We start from the raw sequence: 27,441 nt of genomic DNA on the forward strand, positions 1-27,441 counted from the left end.
TCAACCGTAGGATCTACAAGTTGAAAACTAGACATCTTTACCTTGGAAGGAGGGAGGCACACCAACAGCCATCAGCCTCATCCAGTTTGGAGCAGAAAAAGGGAAAGGATTGGGGCCGTGGGAAGGGTGGGGGGCAGGCAGCTCATGGACAAGAGGCAGAAGTCAAGAGCCAACTAGGAGGATGACAAACAGGAAAAAATGCAGTAAAAAAAAACAAAAACAAAAAACCTCTGGAAGACGAACTTCGCTAGATGAGTTGCTGCTGCTGACAAAAAGCTAATATCACTTCATCGAAACTTAAAAGTGAAAATCAAAACAACAAGAGGAAAAAGGCCTGAGGAGGGAGGTGACTGCCGGCTCCTTGATGCCTGAGCAGAAACCTCTCATACCCAAGTTATTTTTTCAAGGGGGGGAGTCAAGATCCTTCCTTTAGCTGCCTTCCCATTCACAGACATGTTCAGCCCCTCCTCCAAACCAGGCAGGAGACCCGGGCCGCTCAGGCCCACCCACTTGCACTTTGGCAGAAGACTGGGACCAAGCTCCCAGCTGGCCGTAGTCATCCTTCCTCCCGAGATGTGCCTCCCCTTCCCAGGCCCTCTGTGTTTTGCTTTGTGGTGTTTCTCCCACAGTATTTGTTAATTATTTATCAAGAGAAGCTGTTCCTTAGCCCAGATATCCACACTTACTAGCTCAGGAACATAGTTCCGTGACAAACTTCCATGGAACTCTACCCAAAGAAATTCTTCACATTCTAAAATCACTTTGCACCCTGAAAGACAACAGCCTTCCTCACTTCCTTGAAATCTTTCATGGCATCATTATTTCTGTAGAAATCTGTCTGTTCCAGGCCTTCTGTCTTCGGAGAAGCCCCTGCTCAGACTGCCCACCTGCACCTTGGCCTGACCACGGCAACAGTGACCTTGCTCTTCAGCTAAAGATCCTTCTCTGGGTTTGAGGACTGACTGCCTGACTGGGAACCTCAATCCACCCCACCCCATGCCCCGAAAAAGGGAGTTCCTGTCGTGGCTCAGCAGTAACGAACCTGACTAGTACCCATGAGACCCGGGTTCGATCCTCGGCCCCGCTCAGTGAGTTAAGGACCCAGCGTTGCTGTGAGCTGTGATGTAGATCCAAGACGTGGCTCAGATCTGAAGTTGCTGTGGCTGTGGTGTGGGCCAGCAGCTGCAGCTCTGATTAGACCCCTTGCCTGGGAACCTCCGCATGCGGCAGGTATGGCCTTAAAAAGACAAAAAAAAAAAAAAAAAAAGAGAGAGAGAGAGAGAACCCTAGTCCACACCCCACCAACACACCAAAATGGCAGCGGCTTTCTCTTTCCAGCCCTAGGTAGCCTCCCCTCCCCCTGCAGCCCTCATGGTGGAGGGCAGGCCTTGCCTGATGCAGGAGCAGAGGGGTGGGGAGTGGTCTTCCCAGCACTGCACACAATTCTCCAGCTTTCAGCTGCCTTCCAACTCCCTCCTTTCACAACCATCTGAAATGCCAGCATTTCTGAGAGCTAGAATCACCATGTTTCGAAAACTTCCAACCTACCGCTTAATTACAGAAAAGAAAAATTCAGGGAAAATCAGCAAAGCAAAGCGTACTCAGTATGTGAAGGGACAGGGGATATCAAATTGTGGCTGGATTTCCCTAAATTTACCTTAGGTCTTCACAATTGCTATCATCTGCTGATCACTGATTGAACACGTCTCATCTTCAGAAACAAACGTATCCAAGTTCTCCCAAAAGTTACTTCCGTGAAGCCACCCATCTCCATTAGATAGGGTGTCTCTGCCTCTCCAGGTGGCCTGGGACACCTTGGCCATCCTGACCTCCTCCATCTCAGAAGGGTTCACACTCAAAACTCTTAGAGTTTCTGGCTTGGGAGAGGATACACCTTCCAGAATTTCTCTCCCAATAACCAAACTTCTTGGAGAGGAAGACATGGGATCCTGGACCAAAACCCCACATGTGACAAGGTTCACTGGCACAGCACCTGCAGGAAACTCTGGGTTTTTTTATTTGGTTTTTGTTTTGTTTTGTTTTGTTTTTTGCTTTTTTTCCACCGTACAGCATGGTGACCCAGTTACACATACATGTATACATTCTTTTTTCTCACATTATCATGCTCCATCATAAGTGACTAGACATAGTTCCCAGTGCTACACAGCAGGATCTCATTGCTAATCCATTCCAAAGGCAATAGTCTGCATCTATTAATCCCAAGCTCCCAATCCATCCCACCCCCCACCCCCCTGCAACCACAAGTCTATTCTCCAAGTCCATGATTTTCTTTTCTGCAGAAAGGTTCATTTGTGCCATATATTAGATTCCAGATATAAGTGATATCATATGGTATTTGTCTTTTTCTTTTTGACTTACTTCACTCAGTATGAGAGTTTCTAGTTCCATCCATGTTGCTGCAAATGGCATTATTTTGTTCTTTTTATGGCTGAGTAGTATTCCATTGCGTCTATATACCACGTCTTGCTAATCCAATCATCTGTCGATGGACATCCTGCAGGCAACTTTAATCTCAGCCAAGCATTCGGGTCTGGAATCCTCTCAACTCACAGAACATGGGGCAATAGTGAGAGAAATGTAGTGGCCTTCTGACATCTCTCAGCTGCCTGCTATTCAGTCTGCCCTCTGAGGCTGCCATGTGGCCACCAGCCCCAAACCACTAAGTTGGAGATTCCAATACACTCCATAAGGTACTAAATTGTCAGAGGACCCTAAGGCATGTCACCAACCAGGGGATAAAGAGACTTGCTATTACCTAAGAACTTGAGCCACTATTAAACATATCCAGGAATGCACTACAAGTTCACCAACAAACATATTAGAGAAACAGCATGGCCTATGGCCTGTCTCTAGCAGAACCATCATGCCGGCCTTCAGTTGTCTTAAAAATATAAACTGAATCACTGATAAAAAAAGATTACTGATGTTTATAGAGCACTTTCCACGTGTCACACATTGTATCATGCTGCCGTTTTAGCTCATTTACAACTCCCAGCAGTCCTAGGAAGTAGATGTGAGCAAAACGCCTTTCTGCAGATGAAAATTTCACACACAGGAAGGTAATCATGTGCTCAAGATATTATCTTAGAGAGGAAATGACATGGCTCGGCGTTAAGCCAGGCAATCCAGCCTTACAGCCCACAGCCCTAATCTATTAAGAAATTTTGTGTTGATTAAAATAGTTTTCATTGCTGAGATGCCAAAATATAGAATCAAAGGTAGCAGATATATAATTTTAAAAAATATAACACAATCAGATTAGGAGAATTTAGAATTCTCCTATTGCCCAAAAATTGGACAGATATGCAGAAAACAAATGGGAATATAAAGATTCAAAATAACATATTCCCAAGTTTTATCTTAAATTCTACTAATATTTTATTTTTTGTCTTTCTAAGGTCGCATCCACGGCATATGGCAGTTCCCAGGCTAGGGGTTCAACTGGAGCTGTAGTCACCGGCCTACGCCACAGCCACAGCAATGCCAGATCCTTAACCCACTGAGCGAGGCCAGGGATCGAATCCACATCCTCATGGACACTAATCGGGTTCGTGAACCGCTGAGCCACGGCAGGAACTCCTCTACCAATATTTTAAATTTTACACATCCCAGAGTTCCCTTAGGGATCAGCTGATAACGAACCTGACTAGCATTTGTGAGGAAGTAGGTCTGATCCCTGGCCTTGCTCAGTGGGTTAAGGATCTGGCATTACCATGAGCTGTGGTGTAGATCGCAGACATGGCTCTGATCCCATGTTGCTGTGGCTGTGGTGTGGGCTGGTGGCTATAGCTCTGATTCAACCCCTGGCCTTGGAACCTCCATATGCCGTGGGTGCAGCCCTAAAAAAAAAAAAAACCCAAAAAGACAAAAAAAAATAAAATAAATTTTACACATCCCAATGAAAGATGTAACTTCTTTTTAAATGTACATGGAACATCTTGCAAAATGTTGGCGAAAAAAACCAAACATCAAAAAGTAGAACTTTTAGGAGTTCCCGTCATGGCTCAGAGATAATAAACCAGACTAGTATCCATGAGGATATGGGTTTGATCCCTGGCCTCGCTCAGTGGGTTAAGGATCCCACATTGCCATGAGATGTGGTGTGGGTTGCAGACATGGCTCAGATCTGGCAATGCTGTGGCTGTGGCATAGGCTGGCAGCTACAGCTCCGATTCAGCCCCTAGCCTGGGAACTTCCATATGCTTCACATGAGGCACTAAAAAAAGCACACAAAAAAAGTAGAAATTTTACAAGGTTTAAAGATTTATAAATCTTTATACCTCATAGCAAAATAAACATCTGACATGTTAAATACATTAATAAAAAACCACACACACAAAAAAAAGGAGTTCCCGTCGTGGCGCAGTGGATAACGAATCCGACTAGGAACCATGAGGTTGCGGGTTCAATCCCTGGCCTTGCTCAGTGGGTTAGGGATCCGGCATTGCTGTGAGCTGTGGTGTAGGTCGCAGACGTAGCTCAGATCCCGCGTTGCTGTGGCTCTGGTATAGGCCGGTGGCTACAGCTCCGACTGGACCCCTAGCCTGGGAGCCTCCATATGCCGAGGGAGCGGCCCTAGAAGAGGCAAAAAGACCAAAAAAAAAAAAAAAAAAACTAATAGTATTAGGTTTAATAATTTATACTATGGAGTTGCTGTTGTGGTTCAGAACATTACGAACCTGATTAGTACCCATGTGGATGGGGGTTACATACCTAGCCTCGCTCAGTGGGTTAAGGATCCAGCATTGCCACAGCTGTGGTATAAATTGCAGATGTGGCTCAGATCCAGTGTTGCTGTGGCTGTGGTGAAGGCTGGCAGCTGCAGCTCTGATGTGACCCTAGTCTGGGAAAATTTCATATGCCGTGGGTGCAGCCCTAAAAAAAAGTAATAATAATAATAATTATAACAAATATTATACATAATTATACCAAACTGTATAACAATATTATTAGTAGAAAATATGGGTGGATATTTTGAAACTGTTAGAGTGGGGAGGACATGCTATTAGGAGAGGCAAAACCATAAAAAAAAGTAGTGACATATGTTTCTAAATTCTTAAAAGACCTCCAATTAAAAAATGATCCATAGGAGTTCCCGTCGTGGCGCAGTGGTTAACGAATCCGACTAGGAACCATGAAGTTGTGGGTTCGGTCCCTGCCCTTGCTCAGTGGGTTAACGATCCGGCGTTGCCGTGAGCTGTGGTGTAGGTTGCAGACGCGGCTCGGATCCCGCGTTGCTGTGGCTCTGTTGTAGGCTGGTGGCTACAGCTCCGATTCAACCCCTAGCCTGGGAACCTCCATATGCCGCGGGAGCGGCCCAAGAAATAGCAAAAAGACCAAAAAAAAAAAAAAAAGATCCATAAATAAAATTAAAAGACAATAAAGTAGAGAAGTTTTTTCATGTGCCTGCTTTTTGTCTTCTTTTTTTCCTTTTTCTTTTTATGGCCACATTTGTGGCATATGGAAGTTCTCAGGCTAGGGGTTCAACCAGAGCTACATGTGCTAGCCTGTACCACAGCCACAGCAATGCCAGATCCTTAGCCCACTAAGCGAGGCCAGGGATTGAACCTGCATCCTCACAAAGACTATGTCAGGTTCTTAACCCACTGAGCCACAATAGGAACTCCTAGAGTTTTAAAAAAGAACATTAAAGTGTCTTGCCTTCTAAAAAGAATGTTTCTTACAGTCTGGGTCAGCTATTTCCTCCTGAATCAGTCAGGAAACTTGCTTAAAATGTAAATTCCTGACTTCTATCCCATACTTAGAGAATCAGAATCTTTGTGGCTGAGAATGCAAAATAAGGAATATGAACATCAAAGTTTCCCTCAACCTTCCTAAAGTAGAAAAACCAGTGCAGGAGTTCCCATTGTGGCTCAGCAATAATGAATCCAACTACTATCCGTGAAGACAAAGGTTCAATCCCTGGCCTGACTCAGTGGGTTAAGGATCCGGTGTTGCCATAAGCTGTGGTGTAGGTAGCAGATGCGGCTCGGATCCTGCATTGCTGCAGCTGTGATATAGGCCAGCAGCTACAGCTCTGATTCAGCCCTTAGCCTGGGAACTTCCATATGCCCCAGATGCAGCCCTAAAAAGCAAAAAATAAAACCAAACCAAACCAGGGCAAAAATTGAGTCAGAATAACTGTTACAGTGTTATTCATCACCCTGGTTTTTTCTGATTTTTCCAGCTTTCCCCTCTAATCGTTCATTCAGCAAAGATCTCAGCACTACAGACCCATACAACCAAGAGATGAGAAGTGTGCACCAACCTCACTTTTGGTCAAAAGCCCTGCTCCTAAATCACATCAGCTCAGGAGGTGGGTTCTGCAGCTCTGTCACTTTGGAAGTATTTCCGAGAAAGATTTAAAGAAAAGTTACAAGTCACTAGGCCTAAAGTTTCTGAGAAATTAGATCATCACACAGCACCCTGTAGGTGCTCACCTACTCAAGGGGCCCCAGGGCGAGGCCGAATGAAACGCGTGTAGATTCAGGGCCGTCAACCCAGTGGCTGCTGCCTCAGGAACCACAAGATAAAGCATCAGTAGGAGTCAAAGTGAACTTTTAACACCAGGTTTGATGTTCTGCGCTTGGATTTGATCTATGATGAGACTCTGCTTTTAAGGAGCAGATGATTTAATACCAGGAGCCAGAATTGAGAAGTTTCTAACAAGGGTTCTTATAGGCTTGCAGAATATCACCCCAACATCACCCTCTGAACTCCGATTAACTTTTAAGTTTCCAGGGCTATTGGGCGACAACTTCAACTATTACTTTAATTCAACTGTAAAATATCAAGACCCATCTGAATGCTCACAATTCATTTTTATCCTTGCCATTGACAACCCAGGGAACTTACCTGGGAATCCTGGAGACAAAATGAGTTGTTTGTTTGTTTCTTTTCTTTTTGGCCACCCCAAGATATATGGAGTTCCTGGGCCAGGGATCAGATCCGAGCTGCAGTTGCAATCTCACCACAGCTGGGGTAACACCCACTGTGCCAGTCTAGGGATTGAACCTGCATCCTGGTGCTACAGAGACACACCCATCCCATTGCACCACAATAGGAACTCCAAGATGGGCTGAGTCTTGATTCAAGTCTCTGCTTTACCTACACAAAGCTTGAACCTACCCATCAAGTCACTGAAAAGGATTCCGACACTGGCTAAAGCTCTGGAGCAAAGATGGGTGGGCTGCCCCAGCCTGGTGCCCACCAGGATGGAGAGAGAGATGAGAAGCTGGTCTGTGCAGACCAAGGAAGTAGTCAGAATCAAAAGCAGCTTTCTCCACAAATACCCAACCAAGTCAGGCCCTAAACTCCACTGTCCCTGGATCACAATGTCCTTTATTTTTCCCTAGGGGTTTACACAGCGTAGAGGGAAGAGCTGGGATCTGGCAGCAGGAGATCCAACCAGATCTGGGGTTTTCAAATTTTTGCTACACCGGAATCTCCTGGAAGATTGCTAAAACACAAGTCCCTTCCTCAGATTCAGGAGGTCTGGGTGGAACCAGAGAATTTAATGCTACAGGTAGGACCACGCCCTTTTTTTTTTTTTTTTTTTTTTTTTTTTTTTGCCTCAGCTGAGAGATGTTCTCACAAAAGTTCCCAGAGCCAAAGACTGAACCCAAGCCACAGCAGGAACAATGCCAGATCCTTAACCCACTGAGACACCAGGGAACCCCAGGACCACATCTTGAGAGCCACTGATTCTCACTTTTGTGACCTTGGCCAAGGGGCTTATCCACTCTGAATCTTGATGCCCACATCTAAAAAAGCAGAAAACCAGCTAATTTTCTTTTGAACCATTCCACCACCGCTGTGCCTCAAGGCCTGTCTAGGGATAAAACAAGAACTACCAGAAGTCCCTATCACATTTCCAAATGCAGACATGAAGTCGGATCCCATGTGCAGATTGCACTGTATCAGCAGTTTAGTTAATTGACTACAAAGCCAACAAGTCAGAATTTAAAACAAGAGCCTGTATTTGCTCTTTTCCAGAGATGCCATGGCAATGCAGTTTGGTAAGGTTCTTATAATGCAGTCAGCTGCACCAGGTTTTGGGATACGGATGAAGCACTGTGGGTACATTTACTCATTCTATGGTTAAAGAACAGAGAATCTATATCAACCCAGCTTTTTTTTTTTTTTTTTTTTTAAGAAGTTAGCTTTGGTTCCAAAACTAAGTTTCATTTCCAAGAATTCACCCATTTCTTAAACCTAATTAAACTTACAAGTTTTTGTACAGCAAACAAAACCATAAAAAAAAAAAAAGACAACCCAAAGAATGGGAGAAAATCTTTGCAAATAAAGCGACTGATAAGGGATTAATCTCTAAAATATACAAACATCTCATGAAGCTTTATATTAAAAAAAAAACAATCAAAAAATGAGCAGATCTAAATAGACATTTCTCCAAAGAAAGACTGATAGCCAAAAAGCACATGAAAAGATGCTCAACATCTACGTTTTAGAGGAATGCAAATCAAAACCACTATGAGGTGCCACCTTATACCAGTTAGAATGGCCATCATCACAGAGTTTACAAGTAATAAATGCCGGAAAGGGTGTGGAAAAAAGGGAACTCTCCTACACTGTTTCTGGGAAAGTAAATTGGCACAACCACTATGGAATCGTATGGCAGCTCCTCAGAAAACTAAAAACAGAATTATCATATGACCCAGCAATCCCACTCCCAGGCATATATCCGGAGAAAACCATAATTCAAAAAGATACATGCACCTCAATGTTCATTGAAGCACTATTTACAATAGCCAAGACATGGAAACAATCTAGGTATCCATTGACAGAGGAATGGATAAAGAAGATGTACATATATACAGTGGAATATTACTCAGCCATAAAAAGAACAAAATAACGCCAATTGCAGCAATATGGATGGACCCAGACATTATCACACTAAGTCAGACAAATATCACATATTACTTATATGTGGAATCTAATTAAAAGTGATACAAATGAACTCACAAAACAGAAACAAACTCACAGATCTCAAAATCAAAGTTATGGCTACCAAAAGGGAACATGGGGGGAAGGGGAAAATTAGGAGGTTGGGATTAACACATAGACACTTCTATATATAAAAAAATAACTAACTAGGACCTGTTGTATACCACAGAGAACTTTACTCAATATTCTATAAAAACCTATATTGGGAAAAAAATTCCAAAAAGAACGGATCTATGTATACATATTGACTTTGCTGTATACATGAAACTAATACAACATTGTGAATCAACTATACTCCAATGAAAATTTTTAAAAATTAACCCTGAAAATACATAAATAGAAAATAAACATGAAGGATCTAAAGGTTAACAACTACAACAACAATCCCTGCCACCATCTCATGGTTCATCTTTGGAGAAGAGCAGGAAGGTAGAGAAAATAACACTTGCTAAGATTTGCCCAACCCTCTGATGTAGGTACTATTGTCACCCCTTTCTAAGGACAAGGAAACACAGAAGGTCTCTCTCTTACCAGCATCACGCAGCCCATCAGCAGCAAAGACGTTACAAGCCCAGGCCATCTGCCCCTAAGTCCTGCACCTCCTGCCTCTCTCTGAAAGATAAGAGCACACTAAATGTGCCAAGCCTCCTCAGCCTTAAAGCATCTTCTAAGCAGAGGTGTGGGATGGGAGCATGCACTGGTCAGGAAATACCTGTTCAACTGATGATAATGATGATAATGTCTAGGTCCCTCCATGTTGCTGCAAATGGCATTACTTTATTCTTTTTATGGCTGAGTAATATTCCAGTGCCTATATATATATATGTGTGTGTGTGTGTGTGTATCGTATACACATATATATACATGTTTGTGTGTGTGTGTGTGTATATATATATATAAAACACATACATACCACATCTGCTGGAAGTCAAAGATAGGATGTCTGCTAAAACCAGTCGACTCAGCTGTCCAGAAGTAATTTCTCCTCAATGGATTGTTCAGGCTGTGAACACCCATGAGGTGGGAAAGAGAGGAGATCAAAGAGGGAAATCCAAACAGGACTATTCAAAGAATTTGCACCAGGGCTGATGGGTTTCACAGGGAGAGATCAGTCATCCTGCCTCTTCTGGCTGCTGCGGGCAGCTGGCCCACTCACTCTCTCCCTGGGTCGTCCACACCCCCTCTAATCAGCCCTCTCACACCCAGCTTTAGCCTTACTGCTTGATTACCTTCCCCAGTACGGGATCTGGTCCCTCCCAGCCCTCAGCAGAAGCATCCTAGCCACCCAGGGGGCAGACCTCAGGGCTGGGGAGAAAGGACAGGGTGGGCCTGGCAATTAGTCGCAGGCACAAATGCAAGAACAAGCCCAGTGACTGACGGGGCAGATCAGATCAGATTAGGCTGCCACCAAGGGCCCTAGAAAAACACACACATTCTCAAAGGGAAATCCACACACTGGCTGGCCCTACCTGGCACATCATTAAACTAACTTGAAAGGGGCAAACATACCCAAAACAAGATTAAAATCTCAACTGTTCCTCCAACACCTGCTCCGAGGTCTCCAAGCAACACAATCCACTGCGACCGCGACACTGAGGCCAAAACAAAGCCACTCCGAGGTCACCGGGTCCTCCTGGGAGACTGGGGGACAGTCCCCTCTCTGGGGACACATAATCCCTAGCAGAGGACACAGAGGCCAGAGTGTCCACACGCTCCCACTCATCACAGACTCTCTCTTAGCGAGCCTGAGTCAAAATTTGCAACCTGGTCTGACCTTGTCAAAATCTATGTCTAGGGAAGCCTCCAGTGCTTTGCCACTGAGCTCAAGCAAAGGTGAAACTTCCCTCATTTTCTGAGGAAGAGGAGGTATCAGTGAGTGGACAGAATTTTCCAGTTTTGAGGTTTCTCCTAAAAAATTTGTCTAGAGGAGTTTCCGTCATGGCGCAGTGGTTAACGAATCCGACTAGGAACCATGAGGTTGAGGGTTCGGTCCCCGCCCTTGCTCAGTGGGTTAACGATCCGGCATTGCCGTGAGCTGTGGTGTAAGTTGCAGACTCAGCTCAGATCCCTTGTTGCTGTGGCTCTGGCATAGGCCGGGGGCTACAGCTCTGATTCGACCCCTAGCCTGGGAGCCTCCATATGCCGAGGGAGTGGCCCAAGAAATGGCAAAAAGACAAAAAAAAAAAAAAAAAAAAATTTTGTCTAGAGGTAACTACAAAAGTGTCTATAGTGGGCACAAAACAAGCAACAAACAAATTAGGTAAGAAAAGTATCTACCTCTCAGGACTCTTATGAGGATTAGATAAGTTATTATTTGTATAAAGCTTAGAACAGCACATGGCACACAGCAAGCACTACATATATATTATATATAAATGAAATTATCAAATAAGATATCAAGGAGATACTTAGCAATTACCCTAAAAAAAAATCCTGCTCTTTTTTATTTACTTTTTGGCCACTCCCACAGCATGTGGAAGTTCCAGGGTCAGGGATTGAACCCACACCACAGCAGTGACAATGTCGGATCCTTAACCTGCTGAGCCACCAGGGAACTCCCTGGTCTTATTTTTTAGGGGCACCTGTTTGTGATCTCATACTGGACACACACCAGTTGTAACTTCCTGCTCCCCAAGTCCTCAACATGTCAAACTCCTCAACATGTCAGAGGCATGGCATTCCACAAGGCACCACATCAAAGAGCCTGAGGGTGGCTAATCTTGATGATGAGATGAAAGCCGAATGAGACAGGAGAATGGATAGTAAATATCAACTGAATCCAAGACATCAATGATATTTTCCAAATCTGGTCTGAAATCTCCATTACACCATCTCCAGAACCTTCTTAGTCAGGCAGTCTGGTTAAGAACTAAGTGATAGCTCCTGTTTCCCCCTCTTCCCATCCTTCAAAGAGGGGGAAACAGGAGAAAGGGAGGAATGAAGAGGTGTGTATTCTCCACCAACAGGAAAGGTCCACCCTGAGTTTTGTGGGGGGTATTTTGTTTGTTTGTGTCTTTTTAGGGATGCGCCTGCAGCATATGGAAGTTCCCAGGCTAGGGGTCTAATCGGAGCTACAGCTGCTGACCTACACCACAGCCACAGCAACACCAGATCCAAGCTGCGTCTGCGACCTACACCACAGCTCATGGCAACGTCGGATCCTCAACCCACTGAGCAAGGCCAGGGATCGAACCTGCAACCTCATGGTTCCTAATCAGATTCGTTAACCACTGAGCCACGGCGGAAACTCCCACCCTGAGTTTTGAGCACCTCCTATGGAGGTAACATGAGTTTGCGGGGGGGGGGGGGGGACTCCACTAAGCTGTTTGAGATTTCACCAACACACTGAAGACAGTGTGCTCAAAGACATAAATATCGAAGGGCAGGTGGCCAGGCACGCCACCTATTTAGTCTGCCACTCAATTTGCCAAGCAAGAGCAAACAAAAAGTCCACGTCATGGAAAGCTAATCTCCTCTCACTCAGTTCTTCAAATTTCTCATACCCTCCCCCAACCACCTCTTACATTGTTTTTTATAAAATAGATATGACCCACCTGCTCCTACCACGCTCAGTCAGAATTAATTCCACTTTCATCAACCCGCCCACAGCTGACCAATGGGGCTGAAAAAATGGGAAGGTGTTTGGCTTATTATTATTATCATCATCATCACCATCATTAGTTACATGACTTTCTCTGCCACCTAAACTGGAAACTCCTTCAGAGCCATGTTACTTGATTAAGAATCCCTCTGAGGTCAGAACAGCACCACACACGGAGAGGAGGTTAATACAAGTTACTTGATGAGCCAGAGAGAATATCAGTAAGCAAAAACTCGAGCCTTCATTATCACTGTCCTCATTTATCTATTATCACCACCATCACCACCAGGGAATAAAGCTCTCTAAAGCCTATTCTCCATCACTCAGGACATTTTCGTACTTTTACTATGCCTGAGACTTTACACCAGGATGGGAGAGTTTCACCTCGCTGACTCTGCATCTTACCCAGGGTACTTATTCCAATTAAAGACCAGTCAGTCAGCAGAACCTAGTTCATTCAAAACCCAATCATTCGAAACCCAGTTCATTCATCTGGGGACCACCCTGAGCCCCCTGCCCACTCCCTCTACTGGCCACTCCTCTCTGAATGGAAAGAAAAGAGAACCAGATCAGCCACACTCAGCTAACCATGAGCAGACTGGATTCCAGTTTCAGGGATAAAAGAGGCTGCACCTGTTGGGGACAAGGAAGGCATTAGGTCATCAACCATGGCTAATGGAGAACTCCCTGGAGTTAAACCTGATTTTGAAGAACTGTCACTCAAGTCACTGAAGGCAGCTTGCCTACCAAACCCACTTCTGTAGAGGATTTTATGTCAAAAGAACTTTTATGGCTCTGGGAAGCAGACCGTTCTCCCAATCCCCTGCAGAAGCAGGGAAACTACACAGCCTGCCTCTGAATTACTGATGTCATAATTTATTGAAAGGTCTCCACTTAGGTCATAGGTCACACCCAGATGCAATGCCAGGTACCCACTCGAGGGTCTGTGACTAGGGTAAAAGCAACATGGAGCCAATGGTTCATCTGCCATGAAAGGGTCCTGTGGCCCCAAACCAGCACTGAGCATCCAACACTCATTTCATAGGTCATTTCGTCATTTCATAAAGTGGGGAGATACTTTTCATTCCATTTGACCCATATGACACATAAGCCTGGTAAATTTAAGTAAATTGTCCCATTGTCTCACAGATAGTTTGTAGAGGGACCAGAACAAGAACCAGATATTTGAACTTTCGGTCTCCAGTTGATTTCATTAAATGGTAAGTTTCCCTAAACCAATGTTTACAGTCACTGCAGGGCTTTCTTCTAAATGCAGGGGATGGAGCAGTGAACAGAACAGGTAACTCCTGCCTCAGGCAGCTTACGTGCTAGTGAGAGGAAAGAAATTACAGACATATAAACAAAAATGGTAAGTGTCAGTAAGTGCTTTAGAAAAAATAAAACAATACAGTGTCAGAAAGTGAAAAAGGCTGCCATTTGGAGCATCCTATCTTCATGTGATCAGGGAAGGCCTGTCTATGTGGAGGATTTGAGCAGAGACTGAAAGGAAGTGGTGAAGTATGTCAGCTCATAGAAATACTCTGCTCCTGGCAATAAATTCAAAAGCAGAGGTGGGAGGGGAATAGAGGTGGGGCAGACACACCGCTGTGTGCGGTCCCGATCAGCCATTGGTTGGCATCACAGTGGGCCCTACCCCCTCCCCTTCCTCTGTAGAAAAGGAGCCTGATTCACCCTGACAGACCATGGTTCTCTGAGACACTAGTCTGCTAGCTTTCCAATTAAAGTCATTATTCCTAGGAGTTCCCTGGTACTTTGGTGGTCAGAACTTGGAGCTTTCACCCCTGCAGCCCAGGTTCAACCCCTGCTCTGGGAACTAACTCACATCAAGCCGCTGCACACTGTGGCCAAAAAAATAAATAAAACAAAGCTGCTGTTCCTTGCCCCAACAACTCATCTCCTGATTTACTGGCCTGTCGTGCGATGAGAAGAGTGAGCTTAGGCTCCTTATCAGGAGCAGACCGGGGATGCTGGAAAAGAGCAGGAGAAAGGGGGTGTGGCAGGAGTAGGTGAGAGAGCGTGCAAGTGCTGGGAACTGACTTGCAAGGATGCCAGAAGACAAATCACAAAGGGCCTTGAAAACTGAGGTGAGGAACTCAGATTCTATTTTATTCTGCATATCAGAGGAGGCTTCTGGAGGGTTCTAACATTAGAGCATCCCTCTAGAACGATGCTCAAGCAGGTTGTCTGAGAAACAAGGAGGTTGGTAAGGCAGAGATTTACAGGGACAAGATAACCTATAACATATTATAAGTCACATAGGCGGTGTTACTTTCTTATTTTTCCAGCATAACTAAAAGAACCACCATGTTCTCCTCCACCTGCAGCCTGATAACTTGTTCTATCAGCTGACTTGGAGGCACTGGTACTAGCCTGGCGCCGGGCATTTCTACTGTGTAAAGGACCTATTAAACTGTATTGGCTGTGGTTCCCTAGTGAGGATGAGGTTAAGCACTGGCGTTGACTTTATTTTTGTTGTTTTGTTTTTTGGTTTTTTAGGGCTGCACCCATGGCATATGGAGGTCCCCAGGCTAGGTGTCTAATCAGAGCTACAGCTGCCGGCCTACACCACAGCCATAGCAACACCAGATCTGAGCAGTGTCTATAAGCTACATCACAGCTCACGGCAATGCCAGATCCTCCACCCACTAAGCAAGGCCGGGGATCGAACCCGCAACCTCATGGTTCCTAGTCGGATTCACTTCCTCTATGCCATGACAGGAACTCACCAGTGTTGACTTTGGTTTCTACGATTTTAGGGAGTTTGCCTCTACTCATCCATGATTCTCTGGATTGTGATGATTAATCGCTTGACAGAATACTCCGTTCCCATAGGTTTGGATATGTTTTCAGTATCGGAGGATCTTGATCTGGATCAGAGATGGGAGGGAAGATGAGGAGCTCCCCTCGGGGCACTGCAAGCAGCTTGGTCGTTTGTGGCTCTCATTCACTCTCAAGTTGTAACCAACAGAAAACCCTGAAATCACTTCTCCAACAGCATCCCTCAGAGAGAGGAGCCTGGTCAAGAGCTATTCCATAGCACTGACATTAGGAAACTTGAGAGAAGTCTCACTTAGCTTAGAATGAGATCTCGTAAAAGAATAAAACCTTAAAACACAGCAATAGGGCTGTTAGCAAAAGTGATGCCATCTTGGGCCCATGCAGCTCCTCCTGTCCTCCTGCTGACCTTACCCAGGGACCACACGGAGATGTAAATTACTCTTCTGTCATCAGGGGCTTTGTAGTTAATATTGTTCAATAATCATTAGGACCAGATGGCTGGCATGCTCTCTTAGTCCCCAGTCATGAAGACCTTTGCTGACATATGCCCAATGCCCATGAGACCAGTTACCTATTTGTAAAACCTGTTTCTGAACGCCCACTTCCAGACCCTAGGTTATCTTTAAAATAACCACCCAATGGCCCTTGGGTGGTATGCAGTGCAGCTGTGAATGCTTCCAGATCAGCTGCCTGATCTGATCCCAACCTGGGAGTCAGTGACCCTGTAATAAACTGGTCTACCGATTACATGGAGCTGCCTGCCTAGCTTTTCTGTCTCAAGATATCCTCCCAGTTCAGTGGGCATTTTTCATTCCCTCCATCCTCCAACAATACCACTCATCAAGATTCTTAATGACACTGATTTTCCTTTCTACAGACTGGGCTACCAGAAACCTCCCTAGAGGCTGATGAAGAAAGTACTTTGAGGGCTCATATGGCCTCTTCGGGTGGAGGCCCTGGCCTCTGGTGGTCTCTCACAGCTCCATTTCTACAACCACTCTCCTTTATACTAAAAGGGATATATCATCTTAGCAGCAAGACCTCTAGTTTCTAAACAGTATTCTCAATGGAAGGAAACATGATGGCATTCAGCCAGAATACTCTTTTTATTATATTTTATTATATTTTGTCTTTTTAGGTCCACACCCATGGCATATGGAGGTTCCCAGGCTAGGGGTCAAATTGGAGCTGGAGCCACCAGCCTTCATCACAGCCAGAGCAACACTAGACCCAAGCTATGTCTGCAACCCACACCACAGCTCACAGCAACGCCAGATCCTTAACCCACTGAGAGAAGCCAGGGATCGAACCCACGTCCTCATGGATACTAGTCAGGTTCATTAACGGCTGAGCCACAACGGGAACTCCATACCCTCTTTTTAAAAACATTTTATTGAATTATAGTTGATTGACAATGTTGTGTTAACTTCTGCTGTACAACAAAGTGATTCAGTTATACACATATATAATGTCTTTCCATTGGATATGGTTCCCTGTGCTATACAGTAGGACTTTGATGTGTCTGCAGTCTCTATATAATAGTTTGCTTCTGCTATTCCTCAGCTGCCAATCTTTCCTCCCCCAGACCTCCCCCGTGGCAACCACAAGTTTGTTCTTTATGCCAATCAATCTGTTTCTGTTTTATAGATATGCTCATTTATGTTGTATTTTAGATTCCACATATAATTGATATCATATGGTACTCATTTTCTCCAATTCTTTTTTTGTCTACACCCACGGTATGCAAAAGTCCCCAGGGCCAGGGATTGAACCCATGCCACAGCAGTGACAGTGCCAAATCCTTAACCACTAGGCTACCAGGGAACTCCTGTCTTTCTCTTTCTGATGGACTTATCTTAGGATGATAATCTCTAAGCTCATGTTGCTGCAAATGGCATTATTTCAAAAAACACCCTCTTGATCTGATTTCTGGCCTTATGCATTGTTTGGTGGGGCTGTTTCTGAGGTCCCTAGAGATGAGTCCTGGGAAAGAGAACAAGCATAATGGAAAATAAAAGATTCCATTAACTCAATGACTCTTGTGGCTAATGAAAGCTATGGCTGGTGCAGCTCAAGGTTAAAAGAAAAAAAGGAGAGGGGAGGGAGGACTTTGCACTAAATCTCCTCCTCTCAGCAAATTATTTCATTAGCAAAAAATGCAAATTACATTCCTACCGTGACTCACTGACTCAGCAGAGCCACTCTGGCACCCAGTAATTTCGAGTCAAATGGGTGCTGTGATTCCACAGACCCTTGGTGTCCACATCAGCTTTTCTTTCCAGGGCCATTCTCCACATCCCAGGCAAACAAGTGCTACTCTGCCGTATCTGAACCTCACATCAATTTACCTGGATGGCCGCCACTCTGTGTAGCAGTTTGGAAACCAACTACCTAACACTCTTAATTTTTTTTTTTTTTTAATGGCCACACTCTGGGCATATGGAACTTTCCAGGCCAGGGATTGAATCCAGGCCGCAGCTACAGCCCATGCCACAGCTGTAGCAAGACCAGATCTTTAACCCACTGCACCAAACTGGGGTCAAGCCTGTATCTCCGCAGTGACCAGAGCCGCTGCAGTGGGATTCTTAACTCAGTGCACCAAGTGGAAAATCCTTAACACCCTTAAAAAACATGTGATGAGTTCTCTGGTGGCTCAGTGGGTCAATGATCCAGTGTTGTCACTGCTGTGGCCCAGTTGCTGCTGTGGCACAGGTTGGATCCTTGGCCTGGGAACTTCCACATGCCATGGGCACAGTCAAACAAATCTGAGAAGTTGGAGGCACTGAAAAGCATAGTCCAAGCAAATCAAGCAGCCGCTGCCCTGGAGAGGTCAGGGCAACCAGTGGTGTCCTCACCCCCGGCCTCTCAAGAGAGGGACAAGGACTCCAAGAAGGGACAAGACAATGTCAAATTCAGAGGCCAGGACTCCAGAAGTGCTCCCCACCCCTGCTGTTCTCAGCAAACAAACTGTGGGTGGAATAAGAGGTAGTACTGCCAAAATACTGCTTGGTCTCCCACTATAAAATGTCACTTCCTTCGAGTGCATCCATAAGTCTCCCAAGCCTTACCAATATTTACAGCATGCTTCAATTACCTTCCACGTCAATTTAAACCACTTCATGAATTAAAGGGCCCCCACTTCCTTTCTTCCAATCATTCTGTAAGCCATCAGGCTCTCATTTCAAACAAGGTCCAGAATAACATGTTCTCCTTCATCAGAAAACATTTCAAGGTCTGCCACACCTGGGCTACTCCTCTGATCCTTTTCATCACAATGGCACAGTCTTTCAGGACACCAAAGCAGGGTTCATATTAAATGCAATACCCGCAGGGAACTTGGCAAGGCACCCCCTACTTGAGCCTTCATCTAAGGTGGATCTGGAAGGACACACAAGCTCAGGACTCTCAGGGCCAAGAGCAGAGACCCTGGAACAGGGGTTGCAAACTTTCTCTGGAAAGAGTCCCAAAGTAAATTACTTTAAGCTCCATGGGCCACAGAGTCTCTGCCATGACTACTCAACTCTGCGGACGGAACACCAAAGTACCCACTGACAAAAGTAAACTGGTGCAGACACTATAGAGAACAGTATGGAGGTTCCTTAAAAAACTAAAATTAGAATTACCATTTGACCCATCAATCCCACTCCTGGGCATCTATCCAGAGAAACCTCTAATTCAAAAAGATACATGCACCCCAATGTGCACTGCAGCACCATTTACAACAGCCAAGACATGGAAGGAACCTAAGTGTCCACCGACAGCTGGATGGACAAAGATGTGGTACATACATACAACTGAATACTATTCAGCCATACAAAAGAATAAAATAATGCCATTTGCAGTAACATGGATGGACCTAGAGATGATCATTTTAAGTGAAGTCGGAGAAAACAAATATGATATGATATGACTAATATGTGACAGAATCTAAAAAAAAACAATACAAATGACCTTATTCACCAAACAGAAACAGACCACAGACAGAGAAAACAAACTTATGGTTAACAAAAGAGAAACGGGGAGAGGGATAAATTAGGGGTTTAGTATTAACAGATACACACGACTATATATAAAATAGACAAACAAGATCCTACCATATAGCACAAGAAACTATGTTCAATGTCTTGTAATAACCTATAATGGAAAAAAAAATCTGAAAAAGAATATACACACACACACTTTATATATGTATTTACTTATACATCTACATATATCTATACATATATATACACACACACACATATATATGAATCAATTTGCTGCACACCAGAAACTAACACAACACTGTAAATCAACTATAATTATTTTTTAAAGTACTCACAGACAATAGTGAACAAAGAGGCATGGCTGTGTCCCATTAAACTTTACCAAAAAAGGCGGTGTGGTGGCTTTGGCAGATCATCTTGAAGCTACTGACAGGGGAGGTGTCCTGAGCCTTCTACCACTTCTCCCAGGGCAGTAACTGCCAGCCTTATGGTGAAAGTTCCATACGCCTGGGAGTTCCTGTTGTGGCACAGCAGAAATGAATCTGACCAGTAGCCATGAGGAAGCAGGTTCGATCCCTGGCTTTGCTAAGTGGGTTAAGCATCTGGTGTTGCTGTGAGTTGTGGTGTAGGTTGAAGACACAGCTTGGATCCCGTGCTGCTGTGGCTGTAGTGTAGGCCAGCAGCTGTAGCTCTGATTCGACCCCTAGCCTGGGAACTTCCATATGCCAAGGGTGCAGCCCTAAAAAGCCCAAAAAAAAAAAAAAAATGCAAATGGATTAATGGATTAAAATGAAAAATTCAGTTCCTCAGTACTCACACATGACTACTGGCTACCATACTAGACAGCAGACCTATGGGTCATGTCCACCACTGCAGAAGATTCCGTTGGACATCTGCCCTCCCTGTATTCAGGGAAGTGTCTATTGTGTTTTCCACGGAATCCACACCTGCACCCAGCACATCGCTTTGAACACAGCATTTAATAAATAATTGTTGAATGAGAACGGGGGGCTCGGGGGTGGAGGGGGGATATAATGAATAAGATTTGTCCTGCTCTGCAGTTATTCTAACCATACCCCCTCCCCTCCCAACTCCTATCCTCAAATCCTCTGATGATCAACCACACAATGTCCCCTCAACACAGACAGACCTTGAGGGCATCACGATAAGTCAGTCAGACAGAGAAAGACAAATCTATATGATCTCACTTATACATGGAACCTAAAAAGCCAAACTCATAGAAACCCATAAAGGAAATTGATGGTTGCCAGGGGCTAAAAAGTGAAAGAATGGAGGATGTTGGTTTGGGGTTAGCAGATGCAAACAATTATATACACAATGGATAGACAACGTCCTACTGTATAGCACAGGGAACGATATTCAATATCCTGTGATAAAACAAAATTGAAAAGAATATGAAAAAGAATGTTTTGGAGTTCCCGTCACAGCTCAGCAGAAACAAATCTGACTAGCATCCTTGAGAAGGCAGGTTCAATCCCTGGCCTTGCTCAGTGGGTTAAGGATCTGGTGTTGCCGTGAGCTCAGTGTAGGTCACAGACACGGCTCAGATCTCACATTGCTGTTGCTGTGGTGTAGGACAGCAGCTAAAGTTCTGACTCAAGCCCTAGCCTGGGAACCTCCACGTGCTGAAGGTGCAGCCCTAAAAAGAAGAAGAAGAATTATAAATGTACAATTGAATCACTTTGCTATACAGCAGAAACAAGACATTGTAAATCAACTATACTCAAATTAAAAAAAAAAGAGTGGAGGATGTTGGTCAAATATTCCAAGTACTAGTCAGTACGTCAGGTACAAACTTCCATTTATAAGATGAATAAATTCTGAGGATCTAATGTATAGCATGGCGATTATAGTTAATGATACTGTATTACATACTTGAAAGTTGCTAAGAGAGTAAATCTTAACTGTTCTCACCACACACACACACACACACACACACGTAATTATGTATGTGATGATGTATTGACTAATTTTATCGTGGCAGTTATTTTGCAATATATACATGTATCAAGTCATCACATTTTACACCTGAAACTTACACAATGTTACATGTATGTAAATTATATCTCATAAAGCTGGGGGAAAAAAAATCTCAGCATGGATCCAGCACTTTCTCTAGTAAGTCAATCAATAACAATAAGAAATTTTTCGCTCTCTCTTTGGTCTGTTTCAACTTCTATCAAAACGTCTAAAACACACATTGCTACTGAGTTCTACTCAGAGAGCCTACACTCTAGAATGTTTCAAAGTTAGTCAACATGCAAGAGCCTGCCTGCATATTTTATACAGCTTCTTGCCCACATAGTTCCTCAATTCTAGAGTAACCATAAAACACTCCTTCTTGGGTTTTCTTCCTGGTTGGATGCATGTGGCAGGTTTTAAAGTGAGTGGCCAGCCTCGCGGCTCTAAAATCAAAGGGGTGAAGTGTAACAAGCCAACATTATGATGGCTTTGTTCTCCTGAGCAGAGCAGAAGTGAGATATCCTACACCTTCTTCACAAACCGACCCCCCTCTAAATTGACTCACAGTCTGTTACCACCCCTCCAAAAATGATCATTCCCCCCTAGTCCGCCAATCATCACAGAGCATGTTAATCAGAGCAATAAAAATGTAAATGTTTATTCCACTAAATACTCTTAAAAATTGAAATGGACACTTTCACAATCACCTTTTCCCCTAACATAAAAGCTCTATAAATCCGTGATTAATTAATTACTTCTCAGGCATCTATTAATCTCCCTTCCTCTTTCCAGTTAACCAAACCAGAATCCATGGGTTTTTATGTTCTTGCTAAAGAACACAATTTTGTTGATTCATCTACCCAGTTCATCCCTAAAAATAGCCACTTACCTTTTTGCATATTTTAACTCTTCTTTCTTTATTCTTTTTTTGCTTCTTAGTGGAAGTTCCCAGGCTAGGGTTCCAATCAGAGCTACAGCTGCCAGCCCGCATCACAGCCACAGCAACTCGGGATCAAGCTGTGTCTGTGACCTACACCGCAGCTCACAGCAACACAGGATCCTTAACCCACTGAAGGAGGCTAGGGACAAACCCAAACTAATGGATATTAGTTGGGTTCGCTACTGCTGAGCCACAAAGAGAACTCCTAACTCTTCTCTTTAATAAATGTTTTTATCATTTTTCATATTTTTCCCATTATCATTTATTATAGGATATTGAATGTACTTCCCTGTGGTATACAATAGGACCTTGTTTATCTATTCTATATATAATAGTTTGCATCTGCTAATTCCAAACTCCCAGTTCATCCCTCCCCCACCCCTTTTCCCCTTGGCAACCACAAGTCCGTTCTCTATGTCTTTTGAGTCTGTTTCTGTTTCGCAGATAAATTCATTGCATCATATTTTAGATTCCACATACAAGTGATATATGGTATTTGTTTCTCTCTTTCTGACTTACTTCACTTGTTTAATACACCGCTTTATTATAAGCCTCAGCCCCCATTAAGAAATATGCAGACTAGGAGTTCCCATCACGGCACAGCAGAAGCAAATCTGACTAGGAACCATGAGGTTGTGGGTTCGGTCCCTGGCTTTGCTCAGCAGGTTAAGGATCTGGCATTGCTGTGAGCTGTGGTGTAGGTCACAGACTTGGTTTGGATCTAGCATTGCTGTGGTTGTGGTAGGTGTGTAGGCAGGTGGCTACAGCTCCAATTCAACCCCTAGCCTAGGAACCTTCATATGCCATGGGTGAGGCCCTAAAAAAGACCAAAAAAAAAAAAAAAAAAAAAAAAAAAAAAAGATACAGACTAAATATACGTTGTTAAATATCTCTTTTACTGTAATATTTAGATTTTGAGAAATCTATTTCAAGCCTCCCCAAAAGCATTAGTTCTGAACAATGTGAGCCTGTCACCTTGCATTATTTTATTCACTTGTGCACATCAGTAATGTGACTCCAGGAAGTAGGACCCTGGAGAGTCGGCCTCACATCAGCCAGGGCTGCCCCATCAGCACACAGGGCTTCTCCGGAGAATCTCCCTATGGGACTACAGTAGCCTTGGGAGATGGGAGCAAGGGCCTCAGAAAAGGACTCAGAAAGCGTGACCACACCCAGAGTCCCAACTCCAGCTCAACCGCACCCAGGTCAAACAGCCTGCAAATCCTAAGATGATTCCATTCCTTGACTCCACGTCTTTGTTCAGACCGCATCTTCTATGCAGAATGCCCTGCCCACCTGACAGATTCACCTCTGTCCTGAGCTCTGTCCTACTGCCCCAGGGGTAGATTCAATCACTCCCTGCTTTGCCCTTTACACAGACTTCCACTAGGGCCTTTACAACACTTCAGTATCAGTCTAAGTCTGACACATCAAACACACTCAGGACAGCACCTGGCAGAGGAGAAGACCAAATCAAAACACAAATCATTTCAGTAGGGCTCCTTCACTGCAAGTAACAGAAACCAACATGAACGAACAGGCTTGAGCAAACACAGGTGACTTGCTAAGGGGTTCAAAGCATCTCACAGACACCAAGGGAGCCAGGCCTTAGGAAGTCCCTGGGAACAAAGGCTGGAAATCCAGCCATCAGAGGTGAAGTGTTCTCTTAGCTCCCAAGGTGGCACCTTGTAGAATTCCAGCAAGAACCAGCCTGATTGCCTGTCTCCAATTCAAAATTTCTGAGAGAGAGGAATAAATAAGGATCCGTGGGAGGCAGTCCACAACAAAAGATAAAGGGCCTCCAATGGGGATTCTCACCCTAGGCTGAGGAAAACAAGGCCTTACGACCTAGGCAGGGCAGGTCTGCTTCCCAATCCAGGCTGAGCAGGAAGTCTGAACAAATATTCTCTCCATGTTTTTTTACATTGCAGTACAGTTGACTTACAATGTTTCAGGTGTACAGCAAAGTGATTCAGATACAGACATATAGCCTTTTTTGGATTCATTTCCATTATTACAAGAGAATGGGTATAGTTCCATATGCTATTCAGGAGGTCTTTGTTGTTTATCTATTTTACATATAGTAGTGTATATTTGTTAATCCCAAACTCCCAATTTATCCCCCCCTTCTCCAAATGCATTTACTATTGAAGGATAATGGCTCCAACAGCACAGACTGCAACATAAGAGAGAAGTGAAGCTAATACATTTAGCTATCATAATCATCCTCTCCTTTAATCCAAAGAGAGGCCCACCTTCCTTTATCTCCCAGTGTTGCAGAAACCATGGCAGCAGAATGAGACAAATGGCACTCGGAGATGCGGAATAGCAAGGTTTATTCAGCACTGGTGCAGGCTCAGAGGAGTCACCTCCAAAGTCTGAGCACCAGGTCTTTGTCCTGGGTAACATATTTTTGTGTGTGTGTGTCTTTCTAGGGCCGCACCCATGGCATATGGAGTTTCCCAGGCTGGGGGTCTCATCGGAGCTATAGCTGCCAGCCTACGCCGGAGCCACAGCAATGCCAGATCCGAGATGCATCTGCAACCTACACCACAGTTCACGGCAACGCCGGATCCTTAACCCACTGAGCAAGGCCAGGGATCGAACCCGCAACCTCATGGTTCCTATTCAGATTCGTTTCCACTGCGCCACGATGGGAACTCCAGTCCTGGGTAACTTTTATACAATACAGACTTCCGGGTCTTAAGGCTTTTCCCGTGCAAGCAGTCCCAGCCCTCACCTTCCCTGATCAGAGTTCCTGCCTAAGAAGCTCAGCGACTGGTACACAGCTGCCTTTTCAGCATGGGGGTGGGGGTGGTGGTGTTGGTCCTTTAGTTAAACTCTTGCTTCACCAGGGCAGCAGAATAATGATTGTAAGTTCTGAATGGCTGGCCATCCTCGGTGGAAACTCACTTCAGAGTTTCAAATGTGAATAATTTTTAAAATGGAAGGAGGAAATAGTAAAACTATAGAGAAAGCAAATACATCAGTAGCTGCCAATGGTTTGGGAGGAAAAGGGGAGAAATAAATAAGTGGCACACAGGCCATTTCAGGGAGGTGAAACTATTCTGTATGACACAGTAATGGTGGATATGGCATGCATTTGTCAAAACCCACAGAATATGCTGTGGCTGTGGTGTAGTCTGGCAGCTGTAGCTCTGATTCAACCCCTAGCCTGGGAATCTCTATATGCCACAGGCACGGCCCTAAAAAGTAAAAAAAAAAAAAAAAAAAAAAAAAAACCATAGAATGTAGGCATTCCCTTCGTGGTTTGCTGGTAACAAACCAGCTGGTATCCATAAGAACAAGGGTTCAACCCCTGGCCTCACTCAGTGGGTTAAGGATCCAGCGTTGCCATGTGCTGTAGTGTAGGTCCTGACATTGCTGTTGTCATGGCTGTGTCGTAGGCTGGCCGCTGCAGCTCTGATTCAACCCCTCGCCTGGGTGCGGCCCTAAAAGACAACAAAACAAAACAAAACTAGGGAGCATAACTCCCTAGTACTTAAATGTGGTCTGCATATAGAGGTTTCCTTTCAAAGAGCACAGCATGAAAAGGGCAGGGAAAGAGAAGCTTGACAGTAGAAAAAGCTGCCAATCACTGCTTGTAGCCAGACAATTAATGCTAACCAGCAACAGTCATAAATCATGGTGACATATATATATATACCCTTGATATGATAGGATGAAAATAGCTCTTTATGGCTCTCCCTCTCAAAACCCATCACCCCAGACTAATCTTGAGAAAATTATCAAATGCCTATGAGAGGCAGCCTACTACATACCTGACCAGCACTCCTCAAAACTGTCAAAGTCTATGGTTACCAAAGGGGACAGGTGGTGGGGGAGGGGTGGACTAGGGTTTTGGGACTGGCATATGCACACTGAGGCAAATGGAATGACTGGTCAACAGGGACCTGCTGTATCACACAGGGAACTCAGCCCAATAGTCTGTGATCATCCATGTGGGAAAAGAATCTGAAAGAGAATGGATGTGGATACAAGTATAACAGAATCACTTTGTTGTACAGCAGAAATTATCACAACATTGGGAATCAACTATACTTCAATAAAACTTGGGAAAAAACTGTCAAAGTCCTCATACACAAGAACAAAAAAGTCTGAGAAACTGTCACAGTCAGGAGGAGCCTAAGGAGACAAGACTAATAGATGCAATACAGTATCCTGGATGGGATTCTGGAACAGTAAAAGGACATTACGTGAAACCTGAAGTAATGTGAATAAGCCATATACTTTAGTTAATAATAAGGTGTCAATACTGGTTCATTAATTGTAACAAATGTACCACATTAATGTAGGATGTTAATTACAGAGAAACTGTGGGGGTGGAGTAGGGCGTACACAGGAACTCTCTGTACTGGCTGCCTAGTTTTTCTGTAAATCCAAAACTGTTCTAAAAAAATAAAGTCTATTAATTTTTTAGAAGTGGGAGGAAAGAGAAGAAAGGCAGACCAAGATCTAGGGTGTCAGTCTTCAGAGCATTATAGTGACCTGGTGTCTCAGTCCAGATGGCTTCACGTGTGGCTCCTTCTTGCTGGGAAGGAATTCTTCATCTCACCAATCTGGCCAAACCTCCTTAACTCAAAGATGTAGCTACTGGCAATCAGCAACAAGAACTTTCCAGAGCACAAGACAGAGCTATTTTATTTTATTATTATTATTATTATTATTTTTTGTCTTTTGTCTTCTTTTGGTTGTTGTTGTTGTTGTTGCTATTTCTTGGGCCGCTCCCACGGCATATGGAGGTTCCCAGGCTAGGGGTTGAATCGGAGCTGTAGCCACGGGCCTACGCCAGAGCCACAGCAACGCGGGATCCGAGCCGCGTCTGCAACCTACACCACAGCTCACAGCAACGCCAGATCCTTAACCCACTGAGCAAGGGCAGGGACCGAACCCGCAACCTCATGGTTCTTAGTTGGATTTGTTAACCACTGCGCCACGACGGGAACTCCCGAGACAGAGCTATTTTAAGTGATACCAAGAATTTCCAGAAAATTTCCAAGCAGTTAATGCGAGCAGGGTATAACAGTCACTTGGGGCTTTAAAGGAACGCATTTGAGGTGAAGAAAACCCTCATGTGAATACTTCACAAAGAAAGAACAAGGGGCAAATCCAGGATCACAAAGGAC

The 27,441-nt window shown here is 44.3% G+C and overlaps 1 protein-coding gene across 11 annotated transcripts in view; it reads right to left on the bottom strand.

The window, feature by feature from the left end:
• OSBPL10 (oxysterol binding protein like 10) overlaps positions 1–27,441 on the bottom strand; it is a 329,934-nt gene that overhangs the window by 226,941 nt on the left and 75,552 nt on the right. For 2 of the 11 annotated variants that reach the window (XM_084987589.1, XM_084987593.1), the window contains exon 1: positions 42–498. The exons of 7 other annotated variants lie outside the window; for them this stretch is intronic. Coding sequence is in view for 2 of the 4 variants with exons in the window: in XM_084987586.1 (XP_084843712.1) it covers positions 9,899–10,002 (104 nt within the window). In the remaining 2 variants the exon portion in view is untranslated. Of the gene's footprint in view, positions 1–41; positions 499–9,898; positions 10,150–27,441 lie in introns of those variants that run through there. 2 more of the 11 variants (XM_084987586.1, XM_084987584.1) reach the window with 2 other exon arrangements.

Source organism: Sus scrofa, chromosome 13, assembly GCF_054392235.1.
Source record: "Sus scrofa isolate SSC_HxYL_T2T_F1_AM1 chromosome 13, Sscrofa_HxYL_maternal_Yorkshire_Landrace_v2.0, whole genome shotgun sequence".
Lineage (NCBI taxonomy): Eukaryota > Metazoa > Chordata > Mammalia > Artiodactyla > Suidae > Sus > Sus scrofa.